The sequence below is a fragment of the Myodes glareolus genome, chromosome 9 (genome assembly GCF_982192425.1).
Source record: "Myodes glareolus chromosome 9, mMyoGla1.1, whole genome shotgun sequence".
In the NCBI taxonomy this organism is placed as follows: Eukaryota; Metazoa; Chordata; class Mammalia; order Rodentia; family Cricetidae; genus Myodes; species Myodes glareolus.
Window position 1 is genome coordinate 55,841,125 of NC_142034.1, and position 20,799 is coordinate 55,861,923.

Sequence of the window (20,799 nt, forward strand, 5' to 3'; positions counted from 1 at the left end):
CCATTCGCCGAGCGCTCAAAGGGGCTGTCACTCCCAGAATAAATCGCCGCCGCGCCCGCCGGCTCCTCTGCCCATTTCCATACAGCCCCGGCCTGCGCCTCGGACCCGCCGGCCTCCGTCTGCGCGCCCGGGAATCTCTCGCCCAGGGCCTTCGACGGGAAAGTCAGGCAAGAGCTGGGCCCAGGCTCAGGCCGAGACGGCTCAGGGAAACAGGAAGCCGGGGTTAAGGACACCGGGGACAAAGAGCTAGATTAGAAAAATCAAGTGTCGAGCTAGAAGGAAGCGCAGCTAAATGAACACAAGGATGTTAAAGCCGGGGCTCTAGGATCACCGGTCTAAAACCCGTTCGCAAAAGCGTCGGAGGGTGCCCGAGGTCACACCACGAGATCCTAGGTGTCCTAAATTGCGAGTGGAATAAAAAGGTTGTAGAAATGGGACCCGGCTGGTGCAACCCCGACCAGAGGCCATACTTTATTTTTGATTCTTTGATATATCCAGCCCTTCATCCCGGGGCCCAGGAATTCACGTGGCATCTGTACTGCTTGTCACTTCTGCCTGTTTTTCCTTAAATGACTTATTAACTCAGAATAGTTTACACTCTGACCCCCCAGAATCTGACCCCCCCACAAAGGTCTACTGGTCTGAATGTTGGAGCCTTTCCCTGGTGGCGCCCCCTGTCTTCTGGTGGGATGGGATCCTGCGCTCCAGCCGCAGCCCTAATGCCCACAGCAGGGCTCTGGAGAAGGAGAGTGGGCTGAGCTGGCTTTGTTCCATCCAGAGGGAAGGTCTTGGGACGATTTTCCTGAGGACAGGGCTCCTTGGGTGTCCACCTGGCTTGGCAGATTGGCCCTGAGGTGTTGACTTCTTCAGGGTCTGGACCTGCAAAGAGAGGCTGGGAAGGGGCTATTCTGGAAAGGCCAGGGTGTGCTCAGGAGATGGAATTCCATGCCACTCACCAACTTCTGACTGGAAGTCACTCCTCCCTTCTGAGGCTCAGTTTCCTCGTTTGCAAAACAAGGGTAAAATGAGATCACATTTGGCCCCAAGTGCTGGAGGCTCTGGGTAGAAGGATCCCACACAGTCCTCACACCTCCAGCCACCAACCCTGAGAGCACACACCCCTGGCATCTTCCCAAGTCTTCACCAACACCTCCTTGGAGTGTTAGCAACCCTGCGTTTTCTCTCAGGGTGGCTCCACCCACCCCTTGCTGCAACTGGGTACTAGACTCCAACTCTCCTAGAAACTGCTAAGTGTCTCTAGGTGTGTGTGGGGGGGAGGACAGAGTCAGAACACCGCATTAATTTATCTCCATTTTTATACATTTATGTTTTTACATTTTTTTGTTCATTTTACGGTGTACTCCAAACACCCATGCCATAGTGAATGTGGAGGTTAGAGGACAACTTGTGGGAGTCAGTTCTCTCCACACGCGGGTCCTGACAATCAAATTTAGGCCATCAGGGTTGGTGGTGGCAAGTGTTTTTATTCACGGAGCCATATCACTGGCCTAGAACACCACATTTTAAATGAGCTTCCCCAAACACTGAAGCCAGTGGCACAAGGACCATACTACAGAAATGCAGCCCACACTGGGCTCTTCCCAGAAGACCCCTCTCTCCCAGGCTCACAGCCTCTGATTGTTCTCCAGAGCTCTTATTTGATCAGCAAAGGCAGACAAGCACACTGGTAGCATAGTGAGTGGAGCCTACTTCTAGAAACTACAGTCAAGTCCCAAGAATTTACAGCCAATCAGAGCAACGTAGGGAGCTCAGCATCCGGTTAGATGGGGCTATAGGCTGGCTGCTGCCATAGTCGGACCTCAGCTTGAACGCTGCCAGCACTGCACAGACAGCACAGTTCCCTTAGCCCGGGAAACCTGTCTATAGCAGGGACGGGGCGGCCAGCCACAGTGGGACGTGTGCCAGCAATAAGCCAGGTATGAGCTCTGACCTAGAAAAATCTAGCACCTGATCCTTTACCACACTGGGCTGGGCTAGAAAGACACAGGCTAGGAGAAGGTGTGAGGTAGCAGAAAGATGGACAGAAAGAATGAGAGACAGTGAACAGGGGGAAGAAAAACCGTTAGGAGCGGAGAGGGGGCAGGGGTGGGACAAGTCCCTATTTATGTAAGCCATTTGTAGCTGTGGATTGTAAAACCGGGCAGGATCCTCAGGAGTAATTCATAGTGTTTGGACAAGACAAACATTGTTCTGCTTTAAACAAACCTCCAGAAAGGTCAGCTTGGTTCATCCCTTTGCTGTGAGCTGCTGAGACTAACCAGATGATGAGAGAATCAGATCTTAGAGGAGGGGGCCCAGGCAGGAGCCAGTGGCCTCCTGAGCCCTTGGTATGTGGGCGATGCTACCCAGTACAAGAAAGGGGCCTTGGCTCCTGGTGGAAAACCTTGGGTCCTACTCTGGAGCCAGAGGACATTGGACGCATCGGTGCATCTCAAGGATCGTCCAGGATTGCCAAGGATCGTCCAGGTTCTAGGACAAAGCGAAGACTTGCCACGTGAGTGATGGGAAAACAGCTCCTAGAGGAAGAACCGAATTAGACCCAATAAACTCAACCCCAGATATGCTACCGAACACCAGAAATTCCGTGTTCCCGACATTTAACATTTAGACATTCTACCCAGGCCCTTCTGGGTTCCCTTATCAAAGAGTGCTTCTGGTGCCCACTCTGCAAAGTTCCGTGCTAGGTGTTTAGGATACAGGAATGAGCAGCCATTACTAGGGCTGATCGTCCCAGTTCAATTTATGGTCTCCACCTCTCTCTTCCCTAAGACAATTCACAGCTGGCTTCTCCACCACCACCAGGGCCTTCCAAGCACCCAGGACCATCAACAGTGAGCCAAGTGTTCCAAAAGTGCTCGCTGCCATTATAGTGGATGATTATGATGGCATGACTTCACCACTTTGTTTACCACGTAGGCTCATTGTCTTATTAATAATATTTTATTAACAATGTGGGCGAATATTTCTGTGATGTCTACTCTCATTTCCTCATACATGATCTCCAGTTGTTCAAGCTAATTTGTATCTCTCTCAAGACAGTGGGTCCCCTGGTGGACGGTAGAAGTAGTAGTGTCTGGCTAGCTGATTCTTTATGAACTAAAATCAGTTAGTGCTTTTGACACGTCGAGGTCTTTTGAAGATGATTTTGCTTTAAAGGGTCAGGGATCAAACTTGGTGCCTTTGAGCTTGCTGGGGATCTCGGCGACTTCTCCGAGGCTGTGACAAAGTACCCTGACAGAAATAATTTGAGGGAAAAGGTGTTTATTTTGACTCAGAGTTCATCCTAGTTTGGGGATGTCCCAGCAGCAGGAGCTGGAGGAGGCTCCTCACATGGCATCCACAGTCAAGAAGCAGAGGGAGACAAATGTCTGTGGTCAGCTCACTTTTTAAAATACAGGCCAGAGTCTTAGCCTAGGGAATGACGCCACTCACAGTGGGCGGGTCTTCCCACCTCCGTTGACATACCATGGCCAGAATCCCTTCTCCTGGGTGATTCTAGTCCTCACAACTTGACAGTTGGGATTAATCATCATTCTAGGCCTGAACTTTATCACCTAGCTTTACCCCCAGCCTCTTGATAACCACAGAATGAAGGGAAGAAGAGGGGGAGGGAGGAAGAGAGGGTTTCTATCCACATTTTTTCACATGAGGAAATCTGTGCCCAGGGAGGTGAAGTGCTTTGCCCAGAATCACAGGATGTTAATGCAGGTGCGCAATCTTGGGTCTGCTGGCCACCCAAGCAGCTCCCCGTGAGACCCCATAAGCCAGGTGCTCGGCCTCAGGCGTGGCAGTGCCCCCCGAGGCTGAGCTGTATACATCAGCTGTATGTAGTCTCTGGCATCGTTCTGAGGCTGGCATGGTGGCCCTCCTAACTGATGTCAGCTTCTGAGCCTCCAAATTCCTAGTTTCCCTTGACACCTTGTTCCGGTTGAAATGTCCATGCGCTTACCCAATCTGTTTGGAATCAGTGATCCGTGTCTGTTCTCCCATGCTGCCTCTTGGAGTCAGGTCTCTAGCTTTGCTCCATGTGACATATAAACCAGTAACAGCTCATTTTTACTGACGTTTGGGGGAAAGTAAGCTGTTCCATATAATTGAATTTTGTGGTCAACAGAAGCTCACACCTTTAAGCATAGAAACTTTCTAATGTCATCATTTTCCAGTAAAAAAGAACTATTTCCCCCCCCCCATCAAAACCATGACCCTCCCCCACCTAAATCAGCAGAGTAGAATGGAGCAGGTGTTCTCTGGGTGGGGTTGGATGGGCGACCCACACGCCATTCAGTGACTCACAGCCATCTCTTGAAACATCCCTGGTGAGGCGGTTTTAGTCTCCATTGCCTTCGTTTCCTTCTCTGCAGTCTGAGAGGGTGGGGATGGGGGCACGAGATGAGGCACTAAGGCCTGCCCTGAACCTTTACACAGCAACGCCTTTGGGAATTCTGACCTGCACCCTCAGGCTGGCTGGGATAGATTCTTCACTTCACTCGGAGCATCACCAACCCAGCAGTTACTAGTCCGCCACCAGCCTCATCTGGGAGTTTCCGGCCCCGTGGAAGAATGGAAGATTTCTGACCTCAGGTTATAAACACCTCGGAATGAAGAACTCTCAAGGTCCCTGTTGACCAGAGTTCCCTCACAGCAATGGTTCTCCCCGTTCCTAATGCCGCTACCCTTTCAGCCCCTCCCGTTGCAGTGACTCCCCAAAGGGGTGGTGACCCACAGGTTGAGAACCACTGCCTTAGGAGGTTCTTTCTAATACCAAATTCATTCCCTTGGGACTGGGTTCTGGATCATGAAAGATGCTTCCAACTGGACTCTAGCCAGGAGATTTACCATACCGAAATATAACCAACACCACTTCCAAAGCTCAGAACTCAGCATTGTGAGGAGGTGAGGAGCCGGAAGGCCTGAGGGTGCTGCCTGCAACAAGAGGCAAAGGAGAACTTGAGAACCTTGTTAAGAGCTGAGTGTTACTGGTCCCTCTTTGTTTCTTATAGTCACCACAAATCTTGTTTTTTTAATGGGGGGGGGGTGCTTGTGTCACCTTGGTCTAAGTTTCAAGTGGATGCGAGTGGGGTGGAAGTGGCTTCTCTAGGGGCAATTAATAAATATAAGTAGCGATGTAGTATGCACGTGGATGTGTGTGGGAGGGACACACTTGATATTTAGAGGCCATGGGTCAGAAACATGGGTAGAGGGCAGGACCATGCTGCTCAGGGAGGAATTATGCCAACAGCACCTTGGTGGAGTCTGTTACTGAGGAGTTTGTATCCAGTCTGGAAGGAATAGATACTTTCCCAGTCTTAGCTAATAACCTTCCATTCTCTTCCAAATTCTTTCTACTCAGATACACCTGCTGTGTTCTGTGTCCACCCACACAGAATGTTTTTCTAGGCATCCTCTCTGAGGTGACCTCACTCCAGAGTCCTCCCTAAGCTAGCAAGTTTGAGTCAGGGCATCCTCTTGTTCCTTCCGTTATAAATGTTAATGAGTGGAATCCCAGCTCAGGGGCCCCCCACAAGTTTCTCTACCCGGAGATCCATCCTTTCATTTACACCCTTTGTTTCCTTCCTCAGGGAGGATCTTCCATCCATGACAAAGCCTCCCCCACTGTGACCCAGTTTCTTTATTTTAGGAGTACTTAGGGTGGGGTCTTGTCAAAAGTGTTTTTGCAAATGAAAATAAATTACATCTGCTGGATTCTCTTATCCACATGCATTTTCCCTCCCTCAAAGAAGCCCCGGGAGATGAAAGGACCGGGTGGATTTGGGGTTTGTACCGATGGCCACGCACAACTCAACTCAGGAATCCTCAACCAAGAAGCCTGCACCAGGGGAGGCCTGACCTGAGTAAAGGAGAAATCTCTAGAAACCCTGAACATCGGACAGGCCTGTTCCTTATGTTCTAACTTCCTTTCCAGAACCCTCCAGGCACCTGCCAGTCCCTTGAGCAGTGCCCCATGCAGCCAGTCTGATGAGCCAGACTCTAGATGGCTCGAAATGAAAAAACACCTCCAATTCTTCCAGGCTGAGAGATCTGGCAAGTAGATCTGAGGATTGTAATTATTAAAAACAAAACAGGCTGGGGCTTGGGAGGTAGCTCAGTGGTACAGAACTATCCTAGCATGTGTGAGTTCCTACATTAGATCTACACACACACACACACACACTCACACACACACACACACACACACACACCAAACAAAAGCCCATCACATATGGAACACCCACTCTTTTCAAATACCTATAGCAGACTTATAAAATGGGTGTGGTTACTTCCATTTCATAATGGTTAAAGTGATTCTCCAATGAGTAGAGGAACTTGTTTAAAGTCACACCAAGTGCAAGTGGTGAACAGGAATCAAGGCTTAGCCTAAGCCATCTTCTTTCTATTTCTCATGGGGACATGATCAATTGGGGGAGGCCAGATACCTGTATGTCACCTCTGGTTAAAGTTTTTATTCCACGATGGGGTCCTCGGAACCAAGTCCTGGAGGTCTTAACTGTAGTGGAGAGGTGCTCAGAAGTGCAGCGGATCCAGGCCACAGTTTACATGCTGGCAGACTTCAAGCTCCTCCCTTTTCTCCAAGGACTGAGCCTTGCCATGCTGCCCTGTCCGCAGGTGCTAAGAGCTCTGAACTCTGGCATCAGACTTTTTAAAAAGTTAGCATTTACTGGTTTTCTTCTATGTTTATGAGGGTTTTGCTTGCATGTCTATTGACGTACCCTGTTGTGTGTCTGGTGCTCATGGAGTTCAGGAGAGGGAGTTGGCTCTGCTATCATGTGGGTGCTGGAAATGGAATCTGGGTTCTTTGGACGAATATCAAGTGCTTTTAACCACCGACTTCTCTCCAGTCCTCCATAAAGCTATTTTAACTCCAACATCTGTTCTTCTTACCAGCGATGGGTTAACGATCTCCCTGTAAAATAGAAATACACACTCCTAACTCAGTCTTATGAAGGTGACAAGCTCGTGACTGCTAGCTGGATCACAAGAGGACTGTGCATCCAGCAGGCACAGCACATGCTCGGTTTCAAAAGTAAAACTCAGACTGGCAGTAGTGGCACATACCTGTCATCCCAGCACTTGGAAGGCTGAGGCAGGAGGATCTCAAGTTCAAGGCCAGCCTGAGCTATATGGTGAGACCTCGTCTCAAAAAAACCAAAGCAGTAAGACCTGTGTGCTAAGATGTATAGCTCAGTGGTAGAGCAGTTACTTAGCATGAGGAAGACCCTGGGTCCTATCTCAAACGCTGAAAGAAAAACTAAAATAAATGGATAAATACATAGGTCAGAGCTCTTGGTTGTTTATAAGATGGAGGCCACCCTTCTCACTTCCCTCAGGTCTGGACTGTCTTCTTGTCCTCTTCCTCCCAAGCTCTGGCTCTGGCCTCTGGGCCCCAACTCTCGGGTACACCCTCCTCTGAATCTTCGTCCTCCTCATTGATTGCTCTTGTCACCCCTTGCTGCCACACAGCCCACCCTCCCAGGGGCTGCCACCCGCCCTGCAATGCTCTTTCTGCTCCATACTGCGTATGCCTGATGCACAAGGCAGGACCTGCTACCCTCTCCAGGTCACCCACATCTCTTCCATCTCCATTTATTTATTTATTTATATTTATTCATGGTATCCATAAAGTTTGATTCAGACACAGTCATACCCATTAGTTTCTATTCTACCTATATGATTGCTTTTGTATGACAAGTCAACACATCGACGAATAATGGCAATGAACCATCTGGCCTGAAAAGTATAAAGCAATTATTATACAGCCCTTTAAAATAAAAGTGTATTGGCAATAGATGTTAAATTAAAGTAGAATAAAAATAAAGTGTTCCAAGAAATTATCTTAAAATGAGTAATGGTCTATATTTAATAGATATTATTGTACTCCTTCCAGCTTTACTAAAGCAACAGCAGGAACAAACCCCAAAGACTTCTCTTTCTTTCAGACTAGCATCACAAAGCTGCTTTGCTTCCTACAGCTCCCCTCAGCCCTCTAGAGCTGTTCCCCTCCTTCCCTGCTCTGAGACACTGAGATGGATCAGACTCTCTCCCTCCACCTGATGCCTGGAGAGAGTCAACATCAGATAACAACACAAACAACACCTTGGCCTCCTGTCATGAAGCCATTGTTCCTTTCAGGGACCTCTCCCCCTCCACTGGTCCTCCTGGGCCTTGTCACCCACCTCCACCTGATCTCTGGCATCCAGTTTGAGGTCACAGCCTCCTCAGTAACCTTTCACCATAATTCTTCGGTCTTCCCGAATTCTCTCATTAGCTCTGTCCAGAAGACGTTTCAGAGAGGATGGAAATCGCACCTTAGCAGCACTGTCCAAAGCAGGGGTAACCAAGCAGTTGCTTTCAATGTCATTGATTTGAACTGCTTGATGCTGCAATAGAAATAACCACATATGGTTCCTGGTCAAATTATTGTACAGCACAGCTGTCTTTAGAGGCTTTACAGGGCTGGAGAGGTTCTGCATTTACATGGGTGTCCCACGACAGTGGGCACTACTACATACTGTCTTCCTTGCAAATGATCTTCAAGCTCAGTCTGGCCTTTATTCTTCCCAGCAAGCATTGTGTGCAGCTTTGGTGCCCTTAGCAGCCCTTCCCCCACTCTCAGCTGATCTGCCACTTCCTATTTCATTGAAACCTGGGACGCTTTCAGGCCACCTGGCTGATCACATTGCCACCTCTCTCTCTCTTGCCGGCTCCTTCCTATCACAGAAGGCACGTTCAAATAGCCTTATCTTACAAACAATGGAAAGCCGGGGCCTGCCCTCCTTGTGTCACCTTCCTGCTAGGCCCTGCTCTCTGTCCTACCGCTTGTCAGCACACTTACTGGAAGCTGTCTGTACTTGTTATCTCTCCCTTCTCACCTCCCTTTCACTCCACAACCTAAGGCAGACTGGCTTGTGTCCCCCACCACTCTAGGCCAGGGCCTGTCAAGGTCACCAATGGCTTTCGCCCTTCAGATCTTATCTTGACCTCAAAGGCCTGTGGCGGCGGTGGTGGTACGTTGCCCCTCTTCCTTTGAAACACTCTTGCTCATCAGTTGTTAGGGCACCTGAGTCCCTGGATTCTTCTTTTCAGACTCCTCCTAAGTTATCGCCCCCCCCCCCCTGCCCAGCATGCTTCGTCCTTGAGCTTTGTAGGTACTACGGAGGGCTGTGAGCCCAGAATGGTGGCTCCTCCCTCCTAATGCATTCCTTGCAGAAACACCTGGGAATTTGCTTTCTCACCCAAGAGCTCTACTGTTGTTTTGAACTCATTTGTACCCTGGATCCTGCTGTTCAGAGACCGACATGCCTTCATGGGGTGTATTTATAACCCCCACTTTGAGAAGAAACACTTGGACATCTGTTTTGTTCATTTGTCTCCTCAGAAGGCAGCATGCTTCAGGAAGGGGCACAGGCAACTGTAAAGTACATTCAGTGGGAGAGGCTGCAGGCTGGTCACAAACCCAAGCTCCGTAAACATCACCAGAAGAGAAAAAATTGGGACCAATTTGCCTAAAAGAGAGAGAGAGAAAAAAAAGAGGCTCATTTCCAAACTCCAAAAAGACAGACAGGTGAGACTTGGGTCACTGGGCAGGGTCAAAGTAGACCAAATGTAAAAGTGGCAAAAAGATGGATTTTGAATGGAGGTAGAGAAGAAGGTCTGGCATATTCCAGAAGAGTATCCTGCCTACCAGGAAAACTAACGGAGATCAAGTTAAACCTTAAGTGACCATAATAAAAGTGGAACGTGCTGTCTCTCCAGTCCCGGCTGAAGCCCATTGGTCTAAACTCAGCTAGCAGTGCAGAAAAACCATAAGCCATTAAGCCAGGCAGGGCACTTTTAAACTCGCCGTCTCTCAAGCTTGTCACATAAGCTCCACTGAAAGCCCTCAGCAGAAGCAGCATGGCAAACAGTCTGCAGTCCTGTCCTTTAGCTACTCCAAGATGTGCTGAGAGGTCAGGGAGGCTGAGCACCCCAATTTGTCTCCTTCAGACCCCTCCTTTGACAGGATGTGTTTTCCTGACTTGTTCTGCTGTGATGCCCTCCTCTTATATGGAGGGCTGATCACAGTGCCTGCCCGGTGGAACTAACTCACTGTTGTGACTAATATGGGGATGCTTGCTCGTGACCTCACGCTGTGTCCTCTTTATGAGGCCCCCCCAGGAGAAATCCCTGTCTGATTTTTAGTACCAAGAAGAGTTGTAATTCTCTTGAGCAATAGGTCTGTTTTAATCTCATGGACACTGGGAATTGTGTAAGGGACATGGTCTCCTTTTCATTTTGGCTGCGGGAAAGCTTAGGAACAAATTGGTTGCCCACCCACAGGAGGCGAATAGACCATCCCAGGGTGCTTTTTGGCATTATTCCCATGTCTACTTTGTCTTTCCTTTGCCTTTTTCCTTCTTAGTTTTCCTTCCTATTGTATTATAGAAAATTGAGACCGTATCAGCAAAGATAAGTCAAAACCACTGGCCATTTCCCTTTTAGGACATAACTACTGCTCACAATGTATTCTTATGGACACGTTTTAAAAGTAGAAATGACACTATATTATGCCTGTTTTTCCAATTTTCTTTTCCAGTGTCATGAAATTGTTTCCAAATAATTAAATCTTCTTGAAACAATTAAAATTTTCTGTGTAGCTTCAGCAATTTAATACTGATACCTCCTATCATTTCTTTGTCTACTACATGGCAGGCTTTCTGTATATGTATTGATATATTCACCTAGTTGTAGTATTAACAAGTAGATCAAGGGCCTTCTGCATGCTAGGCAAGCACTCTACCAGCAAGTTATATGTGCAGCCCTGTTTTTAGGTGTATTTACATCGGCATATATGTGAGAGTTTGTGTGTTATGTAATTACACTATGTATGCACATGTATCACAAATTGTAATATTCCTGTGTGTCAACTTATTTGATGCTCATGTTCCTATGAGATCGAGATATTGGTACTGTCCCTTTATAGGTGAGGCAGCCAAGACTGAGAAAGATACAAAGACTTTTCAGGGCAACAAAGCAGAAGCAGTAGTCGGACCCTGGCACTCTGGCTTCAAACTGTGTTCTCCCAATGCTGTCACCTTCCAGCACACCACTGAGATTTCAAAGTCCACTAGGGTTAGGCATTTCTTTTGTTCCCTTTCACTTCATTCCGAATTTATATTATTTTGCCAAGTTTTAAGTACCCTTGTAAGTCACCTACAGTCCTTTTTACCACAAGGCAAGGCATAAATAAACAGTACAAAGTGGTAAACGACATAAGCAGGCAAAGCTAAACACAACCCCAGAGACTTGGGTGAGTCCAGGCTGTCCCCACAATGACATGGATTTATTTCCTTGGGCTGTGGCTAGCTCCCCTCCCTGGAAGATCTGGCTTGGGTGGCCAGCTCTCAGGAAGACTAGGAGGCCTTCGTCCAAGGAAAATGAGCTGGGCCAGCCCAGCCCTGAGGTGCTTTCTTAGATTCTCAGAGTCTGTAACAGCAACAGTAACAAAATGAAGCAGGCAACAGAGTTAAGGAATGGAGCAAGAACGCCTTGGCCAGAACCAGGGTCAGAGCTTTTCATCCAGGTCTGTTACCAGATCACACATTTTCAAAGAGAAATAGCAGTAACCATGTTTCAAAGGCACAGTCCTGTAGATTCTCACCCCTGAACTCTTTGGCCATGGCTGCAAGACGGTCAAAGGTTACCATTCTTGTCCACAGTCCTTTTGTTAAGGTGACAGAGACTAAGGCCAGAGGCTGGGTGTCCCGAGGACACCTCATGAGACTGTAATTGGGTGAGATTATTCATTTGACAAAAGTGAAGAGAAAGCTTGGGATTCTTTGAGATGTATTGCCCAGGCTGGCCTTGAACCCCGGCTTAAGTAATCCTCAATCCTCAGCCTCCAAGGTAGCTGAAATGACTATCCATAAGAGAACACCACCGTCTCAGGCTATGAGCCCAGGTTACTGTGATCCAGATTTGATTTTTTACTAGCCTGGAGACTTGGGACAAGTTATCCCCAACCCCTGAGACCTCACTGTCTTCAGCTGAATAATGGAGTCAATTGTCATTCTAAAAACCTATTATGGGAATCTCCATAGGGACACCTTAAAAAACAGCAGCAAGGAAGTGACAAGAAGTCAGCTACAGGGGACCTCGGGAGGACTGACAGACCTGAGTAGGCCACCCTTCAGGTGCGTCCTAGCTTCTTGGCCTTTAGCCTCGAGTCCACCACAGCTTTCAGGCCTGAAAGGAAATTTCGTTCTTTACAGACGGGCCTAAGGCAGTGCCAACTCTGGGAAGTTTAGGCACTGCCCCTAGTCGCCTTACCCTAGGGCCTCGGGGCAGGAGTAAAGAGCAGGTAGAGTTCACGTCCCCTTCCTGTTCCCCTTCCGTACACCTCTGGGGTTGAGTGGCCATAGGGGCACGGCCCTGTGCGCGGTGCCACCCGGGCCACCAGGCTGGGTTAGAGGAAGGCCGGACCTCGGCGCAGAAAAGAAAACAAACACAGATGTGTTTGGCTGGGACTTGGAGGGAGAAAGCCGTCCTCGCCCCCACCCCACCCCCACAGGGTGCGCGCGGGCCCTGCCCCCTCTCCGGGGTTTCCCCGGGCGCTCCTCTCGCTTTCTCTTTGTCTCTGCTGTTCTTTCTCGGGCTCCCAGGTTCCCACCCGCTCGCTCTCGCCCTCTGGAGCATCCCGGGCCGGTTGGCTTTAACTTTCTTCTTTCCCGGGGTTAAAACTTTGCTCGCGAACGGGCGGCAGCTTGCAGACGTTATTGGCCGGCGCCCCGCCCGGCGGCCCCGCCCCCGCGCTCCCCTCCGCCCCCCACTCCCAACGCGAGTGGCGGCGGCGGCAGCGGCGGTGGCGGCGGAGCCTTCGGGGGCGTGCGTGCGTGTGTGAGTGCGCGCCAGCGAGCCTGAGTGTGTGTGTGCGCCCCGGGCGCGGGCAGGGCAGCACTCCGACCGCGGCGGGAGCCGGGCGGCCGCGTAGTCACTCGGGAGGAAGAGGCGGCGGCGGTGGCGGCCGGGGCCGGGGCTGGGGCAGCGGCGGCCGCGCTGGGCATGGAGCTGGCAAGCCCGCGCTGAGACAGGACGCGCCTGCTAGCCGCCAGCGAGAGGCTCTCTGCCGTCCGGCGCGCGGGCTCCCCGGCCGGGGCCAGGCAAACTTTTCTTTCTCTTTTGCCATCACTTAGAGGTAAAGTCTCCTAAGCGGAGTCCCTACTGGGGACGCGACCGGGGAGGGGGCATTTGAGAAGGACCCGAGGTGGCGGGAGGAAAGGGACGCTAGCCGTGCGGGATTGGGGGACCTGAGTCCTGCTGCGCCCGAGAGATTTAGGGAGCAAGGCGGGCATGGCAGCGGATGGGCAGACGGGCGCGGGCATGCCCCTCGGTTGGTTGGGAGGTTGTGGGGAGGCCGCGGAAGAAGGGAGGAAGGGGAGCGGGCTGTGTAGGCTTAGAGGCCCCCCGCGATAGCCGGCTCCCGGGACTTCGGAGGAGCGAAGCGGGCAGCTCTGGGGTCGGTGCCCCCGGGAGCCGGGCAGTCGTCCGTCACTCTGCCGAGGGCTATAGGGCGCGGGGCAGGCTGGTTGCCTGTTGGTTGAGCGCGGCTCCCCTCTCTCCGCAGGCGCCTGGTGCGGCGAGCGGACCGACTCCTCGGCGCAGCGGGGCCGGGGCAAGCTGGCCACGGCATGATGCGCGCTGTGTGGGAGGCGCTGGCGGCGCTGGCGGCGGTGGCGTGCCTGGTGGGTGCAGTGCGCGGCGGGCCCGGGCTCAGCATGTTTGCCGGCCAGGCGGCGCAGCCCGATCCCTGCTCGGATGAGAACGGCCACCCGCGCCGCTGCATCCCGGACTTTGTCAACGCGGCCTTCGGTAAGGACGTGCGCGTGTCCAGCACCTGCGGCCGGCCCCCGGCGCGCTACTGCGTGGTGAGCGAGCGGGGCGAGGAGCGGCTGCGCTCGTGCCACCTCTGCAACTCGTCCGACCCCAAGAAAGCCCACCCGCCTGCCTTCCTGACCGACCTCAACAACCCGCACAACCTGACGTGCTGGCAGTCCGAGAACTACCTGCAGTTCCCGCACAACGTGACGCTCACGCTGTCTCTCGGCAAGAAGTTTGAGGTGACCTATGTGAGCCTGCAGTTCTGCTCGCCGCGGCCGGAGTCCATGGCCATCTACAAGTCCATGGACTATGGGCGCACGTGGGTGCCCTTCCAGTTCTATTCCACGCAGTGCCGAAAGATGTACAACCGGCCGCACCGCGCGCCCATCACCAAGCAGAACGAGCAAGAGGCCGTGTGCACCGACTCACACACCGACATGCGCCCGCTCTCCGGCGGCCTGATCGCCTTCAGCACGCTGGACGGGCGGCCCTCGGCGCACGACTTCGACAACTCACCGGTGCTGCAGGACTGGGTCACGGCCACCGACATCCGCGTGGCCTTCAGTCGCCTGCACACGTTTGGCGACGAGAACGAAGATGACTCGGAGCTGGCGCGCGACTCCTATTTCTATGCAGTGTCTGACCTGCAGGTTGGCGGCCGCTGCAAGTGCAACGGCCACGCGGCGCGTTGCGTGCGCGACCGAGACGATAGTCTGGTGTGTGACTGCAGGCACAACACAGCCGGCCCCGAATGCGACCGTTGCAAACCCTTCCACTACGACCGGCCTTGGCAGCGCGCCACGGCCCGTGAGGCCAACGAGTGCGTGGGTGAGTGGGGCGCCGCGGCGCCGCGGGCGGTGGATGGAGACGCGGGCGGGGGCTCCTGAACCTGGCTGCGGTGGGTATTTCGGAGCGCGGACGCCAAGCGTTCGAGCATCTCGGGATTGTGGGTTGCGGGACGTTACAATTGTTGTGGGACGCGCGTTCCGAGACGTGTGGGACCTGGGAGAACTGTGGTCAGGCAGAGCGATATGCCTGCTCCGGCAGCACCCGGTCTGAATGCCCGGGTATGCATCCTAGTACCTATTTTGAAACCAAGAAGCCGCTAGTGAACTGCCACCGGCGGTCGGGGGTGGAGGGAGTGGTTTGGAGAAAATTTGCCGACAGGTCTTCCTAATCCCAGATCCAAACGGAAACACGTTCACTGCCTTCCTCTCAGTTTGCTCAGAGCCTGGGGTTCACCTCCGCCCCACCCCCCTTTTCTAAGGCTGCAGCTGGGCGCGCGGTTGGGGACCAGGGACGTTCCAGAGCTACAATCACGAATCCCTTGGGAGATGGCAAAGAACTCTTTGCAGCTTGGGACCAGTTGGGTACCCAGCAAATGTCACTTTTGCACTCTGCATTTATCTTTTATGGTTTGATCTTTTTCTTTTCTTTTCTTTTCTTTTCTTTCTTTCTCCCACTCCTCTTTTGAAAAGCGCGTTCGTGTTAGCAAAAGGAGAGTGATGTGATTTCAATTAATTACTATCTACAGATTACAAAGGAGACCTCAGTAACTATTTTAAACTAATTCAATCCTGATCCAAAAAAAAGAAGTCTACCAGATTTTTTTGTTAACTCCGGGGTTTGGTGAAATTGAACAGTTTTGAATTAACTAAGGACCTTTCGTCTCGATTTTTAATGGAGTTTCAATTCCTGAAAGAGAAATCTGACAAACCCGGTGCTGGTGAATAAGCCCGGGTCAGAAAGGAAGCTAAGAAAGGGTGTGCTCAACTTCTGATTTGTACAACTTTGTTGCTGCAGAAGCTCCCAGGCATCAGTTTTTCCAGAGAGAAGGGGGTGGGGTAGAGGACTTTTTTCAGTTTTAGATGTAAATGTCTAAATCATTTATGAAAAATCATCTAGTCCATAATGTGCCATTTGGTGAGCATCTTTTGTGAACATACAGATTTATTCCCCCCCTCTCCCTCCCAACCCCAGAGAGCCAGTGCAAGGCTCTTCAATCGCTTCGCCGTCGGAGGCACATTGCAGAGCTAGCTGGTCCCCACAAACACACGTTTTGAAGTCTGGTTCTGATTAATTGTGTCATGTTGTTGTCGAATAGTTGGTGCCTCATGACTGTGGATGCAGACTTTTGAGCAGGCGAATGGAAAACATGTCTCGGAGGGTCGGTGCACAGAGGCCCAGGCAGGAACCCTGGTCTGCAGACGCCTGCGCCTCCTGTTGCTTTGCAGGGCCTCCCATTTAAAAAGGCAGTGTGTTCCAGCTTTTGCAGATCTAATTGAACATCCCCTAACCTTCAAGAGACAGAAGAACTAGCTTCCAGTGTGGGACTTTTCAGGCGTCTGTAAAGCAGTCGCCCCAGACTTAGTGGTCTTGGGGAATAAAATGCCTTTGATCTGTTCAGGTCCCTGGGAAATGTTAGTTTTCCCCATCTCTTCTCCTCTTTGCCTCTCCTCTTTTCTTTTTGTCCTTTTGTGTGGAAAAACCCTTTATTGGCATTTAAAGGGATTCCCAGGGGTTTGCTATCACTTTTAGTTTGTATGTGCATAGGAATGATGACTGTATGGTCCCAGCGGGGTTTAATTGGACAAACCTGAGTGCATACACCGAGGTGAATAATACGGATCTGTGGCAAAAATATTGCTGGCTTGAAGGTTCCTCCTGTCCTTGGTGTTGGTCACGCCTCACCCCCATCTATCTCTGTCACTTAGGCTGTGAAGACACAACCTGTTATTTGTTATAATGATAGCCTCAGACATGAAACAATCTCTCCAGTTCAGGATTTTTGTCTTTCTAACAAAGCACTAACTACGCACAAATTGGATTGACCCCCCCTCCCTTTTTTTGTGCCAAGTTGAGCAATCAACATATTAACTAATGTAATTAGCAAGTGGTTTTTGTTCAAAAAGTTTAATTAGGCCTAGTAAGTACATAATCTACATGACAAATGATCAGCTAACAATATTTTTTTTCAGGATTTTACTGAAGTTATTTTAATTCTTCAGTCATTTCATAAAAGTCAAGCGAACTCAGCTCTGTCGGAGTTATTTACAGCTTCCTTTCTGAATAGATGTTCTGATACCTTGTAGCTGGGACGGGGAACATCAGATTGAAGTTCCCATAAAATCTTAATTGAAGTCTTCGCGATTTTTCCGTCACTCCGTTAGAAGGAAAGCCAACAAGGACAATTTAGGGGTGATTTACAGCTGGAGGCCCAGCTTTTTATGGAAAGGCCCTGTGCCGGAGCTATGTGAGTGAGTTAGTGTTTGACAGGTGCTCTGAGATCCTGAAGGCACCGTGCTAGGAGAGGCATTAATAAATCCTTTAGATACTAACTTACTCCTTCGGCAACTGAGATGCTCCCCAACATAGCCCCATACTGTGAATGTCACACTGTTGACACACGAAGTGAAGCTGCCCAGACTGCTAGACTGTTTACAACTAAGGCAAAGGATTACTTTTTTTTTTAATTAAAAAAAAAAACCAGTCTTGACAAAAAAAAAAAAAAATCAAGCACCATGACCATGCTATTCTGGTTCTTCTTTAAGAAGTAATAAGATATGATTTACAATAGGCCTAAGTGGGACAATTTCCTAGATTAGCCCCCACTCCCCCCTCAACAAACTCCCTAAGAATATAGACTACCGAATATCCTCCGTGGAGGCCCAGGCACCGAGAGATTCCTAAGCACTGACTACAGCTCATACGTTTTCTTAGGTCAAGCTTTCATTTCAGTATTGCTTCAAGGCAAGTTTCTCTGCAGAGTAAATGGGAACTGTTGTGAGGCCAGTGTTTTAAATACAATTTTGGATTTCTTCTGGACAGAAAGAGCTCTTGAAGTATTACGAAAGAGAATCCTACATATGCCCTGACATCTTGGACAGCTCTCAGCGGGATAACCAAATACTTTCTTCCGACCATATGGATCAGTGGCGTTCACATGCTTTAATACACATGTGCATTTACGTTGAGTGTGTAAAGAAGCACCCATACATTGTGTGTGGGAAGGGTCTACATTGGAGGGAAAAATGTGTGAACAGTTTTAAACCACCTGGATTGCTGGACCCTCCCTTCCCCCCTTCCGCCTCTTTTTTTTTTTTTTCATTCAAAAGAGCATCTGAAGACCATATTGTGTTTCATAAGTTATTGACATCAGTTTTAATCAGTGTCCCCCTGACGTGGGAGCTGTGTTAGTATTTAGTGCCTGCTGAAGCATGATGTTTAATCTTACTGTGGGGATGTCAGTGTGAGTCTCGGCTTGGCTTGTGACAGGTTGAGATTATGAAAACTCGTTTTGCGACTCACTCTATGGCTTTGCATTGCCCAGCCGTAACCTAAAACCCACACAAAAGGCGCCTCTGCAAGATGAGCACAGTGCTGGGCTGGCCTCCTATGGTCATGGGTACCTGCAACCTAATGCTCATAATTGTTTAAGCATGGCTTTGAGGAGGGGGGCCAGTCCAAATGCTGCAAGTAGCCCTGGTGCTTGGGGGTACCCTCATCGTTCGTCAAGCAAGGGAGGTTACATCGGAGGAGTTGCCATGAAAAAAATCCAGTGCTCCGCGAAAGATCCATGCTATATCAGAAGGCCAAAAATATTTGCTGGCTGGTCCAGAGCCTGGCACCTATCTGTGAATGAGTGTATGTTTTTAATACTCATAGTAATTATTATAATTACTGTCATTATGATGATTAACTCTTGAGGGCTTATTCTTTGCCAAGCACTCGCATTAATTTACTTATTTAATCGTTGCGACTCTGAGAATAATGGGCACTATTATTGTCCTTATTTTAGAGATGAGGAAACCATGGCCTGGAGACATTGCATGGTTTACTCAAAGCCCAGAGCTGGTAGGTGGCAAAGCTAGGCCTCTGGCCCCCTGATTACACTTCGTTTTATTGCGTGCGTGGTGTGCTGCTTCCGCATGGAGTGGCTGGCGGGATGACTGAAAGGATGGATGCATGGGTGCTGTTTACACATAGGGCGGAAGGTGCAGCAACCTGTTACTTCTTGCTAGAAGGAGAGGTAGTACCCTTAGGTATGCTGGCTAGTAGTCTGCCATACTGTTATTATACTATATTAATGCATACTGAAACATGAAGTTGCAGATGACTTCTTTCTCATTACTGGTAGGCATGGTGCAAGCAGGGAAAATTATAATTGAAGAGGGTCTTTTTTTCCCCTAGGTGTTTGTTTGTTTGAATTGATTGAACCCATGTCTTGGTGCATGCTTGACAAGCGCCTCATTACCTAGCTGTGTCTCTCAGCTTGTTTGTTTGTATGGAGGTCAGGGAACAACTTGCTGAGTTGATTCTCTGTCCACTATGTGTTTCCTGTTCTGTTTTGTTTTGTTTTCCTTCAAGATTATCAGGATAGGTGGAAGGCTCCTCTACTCTCTAGCCATGTCTTGGCTGGCCCTAATTTATTGGTGTCATGGTTTTGTTTTTGACAGGGACCCTCTTTGTAGCTTTTGCTGCCCGGGAACTGACTTCATAGACCAGGCTGGTCTCTAACTCAGAGATCTGCCTGCTTCTGCCTTCTAAGCTCTGAGAAAGGCATCTGCCACTATGTCTGGCCTTTCCTTCCTTCCTTCCTTCCTTCCTTAGACAGACTTGTTAAATTGCCCAAGTTGACCTTAAACTTAAAACCAAACCAAACCAACCAACCAAACAATTTTTTTAAAATGTTGTATTTATTTTTATGTCTAGGAGTGTCTTGCTTGCATGTTTACAGATGCTTTTGGACCATCTGGGTGCTAGGAATCAAACCCATGACCTCTGCAAGAACAAGTGCTCTTAACCACTGAGCCATCTCCGCAGCACCATGGCCCTGAACTTTGGATTTCTCTGCTCCTGCCTCCCAGATAGCTGGGATGCCACCACTTGAGTGTTTCTATGCCCACAGGTGGCCAAGTCCTGGTCTTAGGCCTGTACTCGTTCTCAAAGGTCCAGGTGAAGTGGAACTGGCAGTGAAAAAAAATCCTCTTTAGAGAATACAAAGCCTTTCTCTTTGTACCCCAGGGCTGGTCATCCTATTGCTTCTCTGTAAAACAGTGAAAACAAAAAACAAAACCAAACAAACCTAGAAAGTGGCTGAAGGTGTGGCTGCAGAGCGGAGTTTGCTGAAGAATGCAGTGGTTCAGTTGTCAGTTAGATGCCCCGAGGACAGTCAGCAGCACAAGGCTGTCACTGGCGGTGTCTCTAGGCCCTAGGCAGCTGGAGTGAGGTCTCAGCTGGGGTCCTCATTAGCGCCTGTGAGAGAGGAGGCTGCTCCCAGCTCTGTGCAGGGAAGGGAGGTAAGAAGTCAGCGCCAACCCTCTGGGGCCAGCAGGCCTGCATTTTCAGGCTCTGCCAAGCTCTCCTGTTAGCCCTGCCCAGACTCCTCTCTGACCTCCTCCTCCTCCTGGAGAAAAATGAGATCCTCGGAAAAGTATTTGAGACTTTATGTCCAGAGTAAATATTGGAAAGGCAGTGGGTTGCGATTCAGATGTTCCCTGGAAGGGGTCTCCTCGTTTGCTGCCCACAGCTGGTATCGATAATTCCTTCTTGAGATGAGTTGTGCTTTTCATTAAGTAAATTTTTTGTCTTGGGATTAAACCAACATTGTATTCTTAATAGACTTTTATGTTTACACTTCAAAAGTCCACTGGGTTGTTATTCGTGTTATCTTGATGGCTTCTACAGTGTCTGCTATGCACACTGGCTGCACCAAAATAAATGGCTCTCTGGGGAACTGGATTATAAAAGAGCCTTATCTGTGGATGCACAAGGATGGATATTTTGTGAGCCAGTATTTTTTTTTCTCTTCCTTTCAGAAGCGACTACCATGCCTTGGGTTTCTGTAGTGCTTTTCATTATGGGGAGACAAGAGGTCTTGGGGGGCTTTTGAAATGTTCAGGACTT

At 49.8% G+C, this 20,799-nt stretch overlaps 1 protein-coding gene and 1 long non-coding RNA gene across 2 annotated transcripts in view; one reads left to right on the plus strand and one right to left on the minus strand.

The window, feature by feature from the left end:
- Positions 1–443: 443 nt before the first annotated feature.
- Positions 444–12,545, minus strand: LOC125409368 (uncharacterized). The gene is made up of 6 exons (XR_007234773.3): positions 12,346–12,545; positions 12,190–12,261; positions 9,273–9,542; positions 8,214–8,417; positions 6,456–6,943; positions 444–4,944 (listed from the first exon to the last, which is right to left on the minus strand). It is a non-coding gene; the product is annotated as an uncharacterized LOC125409368 (long non-coding RNA).
- A 346-nt stretch (positions 12,546–12,891) lies between these two features.
- Ntn1 (netrin 1) overlaps positions 12,892–20,799 on the plus strand; it is a 178,839-nt gene continuing 170,931 nt past the window's right edge. The window contains exons 1-2 of the mRNA XM_085695120.2: positions 12,892–13,210; positions 13,640–14,721. Of these exons, the coding sequence (XP_085551246.1) occupies positions 13,704–14,721 (1,018 nt within the window). The 5' untranslated portion in view covers positions 12,892–13,210; positions 13,640–13,703. The remainder of the gene's footprint in view (positions 13,211–13,639; positions 14,722–20,799) is intronic.